The sequence below is a fragment of the Anticarsia gemmatalis genome, chromosome 25 (genome assembly GCF_050436995.1).
Source record: "Anticarsia gemmatalis isolate Benzon Research Colony breed Stoneville strain chromosome 25, ilAntGemm2 primary, whole genome shotgun sequence".
NCBI classification, from domain to species: Eukaryota; Metazoa; Arthropoda; class Insecta; order Lepidoptera; family Erebidae; genus Anticarsia; species Anticarsia gemmatalis.
In genome coordinates, this window is record NC_134769.1 from 484,407 (window position 1) to 494,258 (window position 9,852).

Genomic DNA, 9,852 nt, shown 5'->3' on the forward strand with positions numbered 1-9,852 from the left:
GACGAAGTCGCGGATAAAAGCTAGTTTACTACAAAATAAATAAATTTAACCCATTAATGTCCCACTGCTGGGCAAGGCTCTCCTCCCGTAATGAGGGAGAGGTTAGGCTCGAGGCCACCACGCTGGCCAAGTGCGGGTTGGGGACTTTGCATGCCGAAATGTATTTAACGACTTTTAGGCATGCAAGGATATTATTTACTACGTATTTACTTACTACTAGCTGCCCTATTTATTTCTGCCCGCGACTTCGTACGCGTGAAATGATTTCTCAGGGCACAATTATCCTATAGCTTAAACAAGATTAAAAGCCAAGCGGGAATGGAATCAACGGTACTAAATTGTACTATAGATGGGCAAAGTCGAGTCAGTCTACTTGTAATAATATAATTATTTCTATCTCATTACAGATACGCACCAACGTTCGCTCGGTTATGTTTGGAGAGTACTTCAATGTGTGATTTACTTATGTATGGCACTCCAGAACTGGGGCGAGAAATAGGTAAAGAGCTATATTTTATTAAAGTCCAAGTCTGAATAGCTAGAGGAGTGTGCTAGAAATACTCATCACTTGAAATCCTCTATTATTTCATTATGAATGAAATGAATGAAACGAATGAAATGGATGAAATAGAGTGAATAAATTGAATGAAGTGTATGGAATGAAGTGAATGAAATGAGGTGAATGAAATGAATGAATGAAGTAAATGAATGAATGAAGTAAATGAATGAAGTGAGTGAATGAAGTGAATGACATGAAGTGAATGAAATGAGGTGAATGAAATGAATGAATGAAGTAAATGAATGAAGTGAATGACATGAAGTGAATGAATGAAGCGAATGACATGAAGTGAATGACATGAAGTGAATGAATGAAGCGAATGACATGAAGTGAATGAATGAAGCGAATGACATGAAGTGAATGACATGAAGTGAATGAATGAAGTGAATGACATGAAGTGAATGACATGAAGTGAATGAATGAAGTGAATGACATGAAGTGAATGAATGAAGTGAATGACATGAAGTGAATGAATGAAGCGAATGACATGAAGTGAATGACATGAAGTGAATGAATGAAGTGAATGACATGAAGTGAATGAATGAAGCGAATGACATGAAGTGAATGACATGAAGTGAATGAATGAAGTGAATGACATGAAGTGAATGACATGAAGTGAATGAATGAAGTGAATGACATGAAGTGAATGACATGAAGTGAATGAATGAAGTGAATGACATGAAGTGAATAAAATGGAATGAATGAAGTGAATGAACGAAGCGAATGACATGAAGTGAATGACATGAAGTGAATGAAATGAGGTGAATGAAATGAATGAATGAAGTAAATGAATGAAGTGAATGACATGAAGTGAATGAATGAAGCGAATGACATGAAGTGAATGACATGAAGTGAATGAATGAAGCGAATGACATGAAGTGAATGACATGAAGTGAATGAATGAAGTGAATGACATGAAGTGAATAAAATGGAATGAATGAAGTGAATGAACGAAGCGAATGACATGAAGTGAATGACATGAAGTGAATGAATGAAGTGAATGACATGAAGTGAATGACATGAAGTGAATGAATGAAGTGAATGACATGAAGTGAATAAAATGGAATGAATGAAGTGAATGAACGAAGCGAATGACATGAAGTGAATGACATGAAGTGAATGAATGAAGTGAATGAATGAAGTGAATGACATGAAGTGAATGACATGAAGTGAATGAATGAAGTGAATGACATGAAGTGAATGAATGAAGTGAATAAAATGGAATTAATGAATGAAGTGAATGAAATGAAATGAATGAATGAATGAATGATTGAATGAAATGAAATAAAATGAAATGAATGAATGAAGTAAATAAAATGAATGAATGAAGTGAATGAGATGAAAATGAAGTTCATACATACTATAATGCGAAGACTTTCCCCGACCTAATATGTATGTATGTATGTTTGCAGGTCGTGGTCAGTACGGCGTGGTGTACAGCGTGCGGGGCTCGTGGGGCGGCCGCAGCCCCGTGGCCGTCAAGTCCGTGCTGCCCGCTGATGAGAGGCACTACAGGGAACTGGCTATGGAGTTCTTTTATACTAGGTATTTACTATTAACCCTCTTATTCATAAACACACTATAACCTATTTTAGTTATAAAGCTACTATAATATGTTTTCTCTTTTTCATTTCGCAAAGGAATGAAAGAAACAAAACACTTTATAAGACCCTCGCTCAGCAGTGGGACATTAATGGGTTAAATTTATTTTTACAACTTTGTATTTGGAAATTCATGATATCTTATTCTTAAGCAAGATTTACACGATAGGAGCTTATTTACTGATGCATACAATAGAGAAAATTTGGCTTCGTCTTAACGACGTCACGCAAGTAAATTGTTGCTGACTTTGTATACTTAACTTACCGTATTATGACAAAATTACGAGTCGCATTTATGTGTTTAAGTGAAAAGGTTTTTTAAGACTATTAAACTGACTTTTAAGTATTTTTAGTAAATCCCATTTTTAATAGAATATTTTTTTTATCTGCTCTCCTGTTTACAGTTGTTTACATTTTTTGAACATTTTTTCCTAATAATTAATAGAATACGGGAACTAACGCAAACACGCATTGTACCTTAACATGCGTGTTCGCGTTAATACCCGTATTCTATTATTCATTAAACATGCAACGCGAGAGTTTAAAAGTTGTGACTTTTTTCTAAATTACTAATGTACACTTAAAGTTCAGTGATACTATTTCTTATCATCACAAATTTTTATCACATTTCAGGAGTATACCGGCTCATCCTCGTATAGTACGTCTCCACGGCTCAGTAGTACAAAGGTCCGGCAGCGGGTGCGGCGCGGGACCGTGTGTGCTGCTAGTGTCTGAGCGTAAAGTGAGAGATCTGCACGCGGCCGTACGTGCGGGGCTGAGCTTCAGTTCCCGGATGAGGATAGCTGCCGATATTGTTGAAGGTACGATATAAATTGATCTGAAATGAAAGAATATGACTTTTTACTTAGGGCCATATTTTAGCCAAACCGACATTATCAATCTTTTAACACTTTTCAAAAAATAACTTTTACTTTCATGATTGTTATTGTCTTTTCTACCTGAGAGTCCTGCACTTTTGAAGGCGTGCATGGGGCCGAAGCCAATACGTAGAGGCCCCTTTTAGACAGTTTTAATATAAAAAAGATATAATGTGACATAATCCGGTGACTATCCTTGTGTACACTATGAGAATGCACCCAAAGACAGTCACCGGACTGTGTGGGACTATGAAAAACTAAAGGGAAAAAACTACTCGGGCTATAAAATAGGGATCAGAAGCTTATGGACTAAGAAACTAGGAATACTTATTTTGTTCGTGTTTCTTGTGTCTCGGCACTACAGCATCGCGATCATTTGAAAGTACTATCATTAAGATAGATAATTTATAATTAACTTTTTAACTACTAACTATAATATTTATAATTTTGTATCGCGGTGATAATGAATTTACGATCAAACTTACCATACGCGTGGCAACATTTCTGAAAATAATTCATAATTTATGCTTTGAATCCTATTATTTACAGTTCCTAGGTTAGTAAACTATAACCTTAATATTATAATTACTCTCCTTAACCAGGAATTACTCCAGAAAACACACAAAATACACAAAAAAAAAAGGTTTTTGCGACGCGCCCATTTTAACGGCTAAATTCAAAGTGGTATTTCTAACAGTTTTTCAATGTTCATTCTAACGATATTACTTTATATTGTTAGTTCATTTATCGAAGTTAAATAAAAACACAATTTAACCTTTATTTTCGAATATTCTTAAAATAAAATTTTCAAAAATTTTCAACAGTTTTCCAGAGCACTGATCAGTGCTTACGCAAATAAGAGGGATGGCACTGATCAGTGCTCCCGCATTTTAGGGGTTAATACATTTATTGAGGGCATGCAAAGTCCCCAACCGGCACTTGGCCAGCGTGGTGGACTCAAGGCCTAACCCCTCCCTCATTACGGGAGGAGACCCTTGCCCAGCAGTGGGACATTAATGGGTTAAATTTATAATTTATTTATTAATTTTGTATCGTTCGGCAGGTATCCGCTACCTGCACTCGCTGGGGCTGGTGCACCGCGACATCAAGATGAAGAACGTGCTCCTAGACAGTGCGGACCGCGCGGCGCTGTCGGACCTGGGCTTCTGCGCCGCCGAGGCGCTGATCTCGGGCTCCGTGGTGGGCACGCCCGTGCACATGGCGCCCGAGCTGCTGGCCGGCGAGTACGACGCCAGCGTCGACGTCTATGCCTTCGGGATACTGTTCTGGTAAGATATACTTCTACTGTAATGAGCCATCGGCTCTATGTCGGTCCACCGACAAAAAAGTCGACCACTCGCACCGGTGGGTCAGCGGGTGGGTGTGTTAATTCCGTTTAATTCATAATTTTACGTTATCATATAATACTTAAATTAGTATCTTTCCCACTGAGGAAATAGAAAACCAAGAGGTTATTAGTTCTTCCGAGAAAAAAAAACGAATTCCAGCAAGAATAAATGGCAAATTGCTTATTATTGTAAGTTGCAATTTAATAACATGAACTAATATTTTTATAGGTATGTGTGTGCCGGGAATATAAAACTACCGTCCGCATTCGAAACCTTCCAGAACAAAGAACAGCTGTGGAGTAAAGTTAAAAGAGGTAAATAATTTATATCTTCAATTATTATTACATTGACAATGAATAAAATGAAAACCCATAGAATATGTAAGAAACTGCTTGAAATTTCTTATGCGAAGTGCAGCTATTTTTTTAACCAACTGCAGAAACAACAATTCTATTTGGGTCTAAAATTTTCCGTTTTTTATTTATACATTAAAAAAAGCATTAAAGATTAATTTTGGGTCGTTAAAACAAAACTGCTAAAATCTGCTTTTTCTTCCATAGGTCTTCGGCCAGAACGCCTTCCCCAATTCTCAGACGAGTGTTGGGAAATCATGGAATCCTGTTGGGCGTCGGAGCCCTCCCAGCGAGCCCTCCTCGGCGACATTCAGGCTAAACTAGAGAGGATCATGGAGGTAGCGTCCACCGACGTTCCTCCCCCTCAGGAGTATGCGGAGACGGCTGCGTATGAGACTGATGACAGTCTGGACATGACTGGTATTGATCGACACGGTATGGTATGAAAGGGCTCGGTTGATAAAGTTTTGTATAATGATGAACTGTGAAAGTTAGGCAGAGTTCGGCCTTGATTGTGATGTGTTTGTGAACTGTGTTTTATGAAGGTTATTTGGTTTGAGTGATTTTGACTTGTGTCGTAGTTTTGTTCGTAAAACATGTTTTGTCACGTTTTAAACGTTCGTTAAAATATGCAGAAACGTTTGTAAATGCCGAATAGTTATATGACATGAAGTTATTCAGAAAATTGTTATAAAAATATACATTTTATCCCGTTACTGTCCCAATGCTGTGCAAGGGTCTCTTCCCAAACGGGGAGGCATTGAGTTTATTACGCTGGCAAAGTGCGGGTTGGTGACTTACAATACATGTATAAGATATATTTATTTTGATAAGTGGAAAATGTAAAATATATCCATATTTTTGTACCAAGTCAAAATCACTTCTAAAACCCAAAAAACTACCATATTGAAGACGTTCTGCTAATTAAAAAATATAAAAGTCAGTACGTACGATCTTTGCGTACACGTACGAATACGTTATCCAAAAATACAATACAACAATATGCTAAAACATAATATTTTACCAGATAGACCATCAAGTTAATAATAATATGTAAACTAAAGCGGTAGAAGTGCGAGTAACGGCCGTTTTCAATAAACCTATCTTTAGTAAGAGATAGGACTGCTACTGGCAAGGTTATCTACATTTTTTATAATCACAATAATGTAAGAAACACATTTTTATACCTACGAATATAAATATCGAATAACATTGGTTAAGTTTTACCAAAAAATATGCAAAAAAATAAATCATTTTTAAAGAGAGAAATGTTAGCTGAAAGAGCTTAAGAACACATTTTTGTTACGATATTTCAATTTACGAACATATAAAAGTTATTACCTTTACGACTGAAATTAATACGTACTTTGAACACTATCTATACATAACAACTGTTATAAATGCGAAATGCTAAATTTCATTAAAAATTGTTCAGTAGTTTATGCGTTTTAAAGTGGCACAAATACGTTCTATCTCACTAATTTCGCAATAATGTAAATTTAATAATAAATAGGATAAAAAGTATAAACAACCTATTATATATAAAAATGTTTTTATATAAAATTTTATGGCCAAAAATTGTATGACTTTTTATATTTTATTAATTTCAGTCGTAAACATCAATAAAAGCAATGCAGGTAGCACGGGTTCTATGTTCAATTCCGTAACTGTAAGATTATTGTGGCGTATGTGTTAAGTAAGACTGAAGTGAATTTGATTCCCGTGTGTGGTAATAAGTGATTTTGTACATCTATCACTAAGTGTAGTTTTTATTATATTTGTTATAAAATGCTTGTAAGAATGAATTATTAAGTTATTATTATTAAATCATAATTGTCATTGAAAATAATTTATTGAGCAGTATTTTTTCTTATAAAAATTAAAAAGAATTGCTATGTCACAAAATTAAAAAGTATGTTACGCAGTTTTATTTTCGCAATTTCCACTGTTTTTTTTATTTCCAGTTTAACAAAATTATATTCATGCATTTCAATTAATTGTGCCTTCTACGTTGTGTATAAAAGTCTTTTGATAGAAACTGCTTTTCTAAAGTGCTGAATTTTTCTTGACATAAAATATTTTCAATGACAATTATAATATTAATGCAGTGTCAAGGATTTAGTCACTTATTTTAACTATTTTACTAAAAACCCCTAAAGGATTCTTTTTCCCAGCAGTAGCAAAATATAAAATAATTGATACTTACTAGAAAACATATCAATTGAAATTATTTTCGTGTCCGTTTATTCTTCTTTATCATAAAATTATGAGTCCATTTGTTTCGGCTTTTCTCCGAAACAGCTTGACCTTTTTTAACGGACTTTGACTTTCAAAAGAGTTGGGATTCCCGAAAACACCATCAAAACCACTCACTTGACTGCTAGAAGAAATTGGAAAGTAAAACATTTAAAATGAGTGACTATTCCTTAATATTTGTACGTAAGAATAAAACTGTCACTAAGACAAAAAACTAATAATGATCTTTAAGTGTTAGTGTTAAGGCCTATATTTGTCTGTGATCTACAAAATGTAATAGTGAGCAAATTTATCGGTTTATATTTGTTAAATTATTGAATCAAATTCGATACGAAATATTTGTAATAAACTATTGAAATTATTTTTTTAGTATTATATGTATATGGTTTAAGCTTAGCTTCGTATTCGATAATAAATGGCCCGTTGCAATATTCTATCTACCTATTAGGTTATCTACCATTCACGAAAATTGTTCTTTTTATTTTAAACTAGCTCCTTCCCGCGACTGTGTCCACGTGGTTTATGATAAGGACAGAATTTTGTTACAAACTTATTTTTTTTCAATTTACAGAGGTTGCCATAGTGAACAATTAACAGCATTTTTATTAGGCAACACTATTCTGATACCGTATTTGCATAATAATCTGCAAGACAAATTGATTACAAGGCAACATTTGATTTTATTTAAATGGATTTATTCCTATCAGAAAATGCCGTTAGTACTATATGGTTACAAATTGTATCATTTCTGATCAAATAAATGCTTTGAAAAGTACATTTAAACCTATCTGTTGAGCAACTTACAAATTTACAATAATTTGGCTCGGACTGAGCTTTTTTCATTATAAGAACTTTATTTTAAGAAAAATGATGAAATTACTTCAAAGATCAAGTCACTGGAAAATTAGTCTATAATCTGTATAAAAAGTAAATCTATAATACGTTTTCTGTGAACTATCTTAAAGCTTTATAAATACTGAGCTTAAATCATTCAAATTCTAAAGTACGATGTACTTCATAATACGCCGCTACGAAACTAGTACTCACAGAATAACAAAACTCATAAATAAAGAAACACTGTAAACATAATGTAAATAAATATGTACATATAACATTTGTATTTAAAAAAACGTCCGATTTAAACTATATACACATAACAATACGTACATATACAAGATAGCACTTAAAACCTTTATACCCACGTAGCGGTAATCAAAACTAATCATAATAAAAAGCAAATTATTAATTTTCTAAACTGTCATTTTTGAAAGACATTTTATTATGACAGTTTTAGAAAAAAACCCACTTATAGCCTAATGTAACCGACTAGTCGGTTATACGACTAATATTTAAATATGTGTAGTGAATTGAGAATATGACCGTTCATTCAAAAATGTCTAATGCCCGGTTTCTGAGGCACATTTAGCGGTAGTTTATCTATTCATACTGTCATGTTTATATGAGCTTAAACGCTATTGAATAGATAAACTACCGCTAAATGTAGGTACCTCTGAAACCGGGGGTAAATCATTGTGTAATCTATAAATAATGCCTTTATAAGTGCGTTTTGTATGCTTTTCTACTAATAAATAATTATCCCATGAGCAACTGTGTTTAGAAATTTTTGATACGTCTAGTGTCAGTTAAACGACTAGTCGGTTATATTAGTCTATGTGTGGTCTAATTACATGTTTGTATAGTATTACTACAACTGTTATGTTCGATTATTTTTAACGTTATTGTACACTGAAAATATACTATTACGCTTTTTATAAAACTGAAGTTTTTTTTCTAATACCTTCCTTCCCATCCTTTACCAAAATTTTCATTAACTTAAAAAGGTATAAAATTTGATCTTTTGCCTCGAATTTCGTTCAGTTTCAGCAAATGATTACTGTTCACGGAGAAAAAGCGATATCTGTACGCCTGTTACGCCTTCATATCAAAACCACTGAACCGATTACGATTTATGGAATGAAAATTTATAAATATTTAAATAATATTTAATAAAATAATTTCTCTAGTTTTATAAGTAGATACTCGTAGCTTCTGGTATTTATGTTCTCGAATAATAACTACGCACTCACTTGCTATTAACCTACTTAAGTTAAAAACTGAACCTACCCGCAATATTTAAAACACTACCTACTCTTCGTAGAAAAAAGTACAAAGAAAAATAAAGCTTAATATCAACCAGACCGTATCATAACCATTCGTTTACAAATTGTCAGAACATTCGCAGCCTCCGTCGTCGTTGAGATGTAAATTGTAATAATTAGTGGCTCGTTAGCTGATACCCGACACTATTCACTCCTAAATGATTATTATGTTAATATTAACCCTTTTGGGTTGGGTCTTGGTGAGGGCGGGAAAAGGTAAGTTAGAATTTGGCGAAATAGGTGGTCGGATTTTTTTATTGCTGAAACACCTACGTGAAATTTAATAATACAATAAATTTAATTTATTTTTATATAATACCAATAAATCAGTTAATTACTTGGTATTAAATGAACAAAAGAAGCTAATCTTTTAACAAAAAAACGGTAACGGTTAACAAAATAAGTTTAAATGTCGACAAGTCGTAATCAATAGGTCATCGTATTTTTCTATTTACGTTGTTAAACCGAGCTTAACATTGTAAGAATAAATTCAAAACATCTGAATTGGACACTCTAATTATAAATACTTACCTAAAAATTCCTACGGGAATGGAATCAATTGTATAAAATTACCCGGACGGACGAAATATACCCGGCCAAAGCCGGACCAGTCCGCTAGTAAATAATAGAAATCCGGAGAATTTCACATTTTTTAAACAACTTAATTTTGACATAGTTACACAATAATAATATACAA

General features: G+C 33.7%; 1 protein-coding gene across 1 annotated transcript in view; it reads left to right on the plus strand.

The window, feature by feature from the left end:
* The window catches only part of LOC142983884 (dual serine/threonine and tyrosine protein kinase-like), a 29,724-nt gene extending 20,957 nt beyond the window's left edge, over positions 1-8,767 (plus strand). Inside the window, exons 17-22 of the mRNA XM_076131061.1 lie at positions 408-499; positions 1,972-2,104; positions 2,794-2,981; positions 4,102-4,327; positions 4,616-4,701; positions 4,948-8,767. Coding sequence (XP_075987176.1) covers positions 408-499; positions 1,972-2,104; positions 2,794-2,981; positions 4,102-4,327; positions 4,616-4,701; positions 4,948-5,186 — 964 coding nt within the window. The 3' untranslated portion in view covers positions 5,187-8,767. The remainder of the gene's footprint in view (positions 1-407; positions 500-1,971; positions 2,105-2,793; positions 2,982-4,101; positions 4,328-4,615; positions 4,702-4,947) is intronic.
* Positions 8,768-9,852: the final 1,085 nt, after the last annotated feature.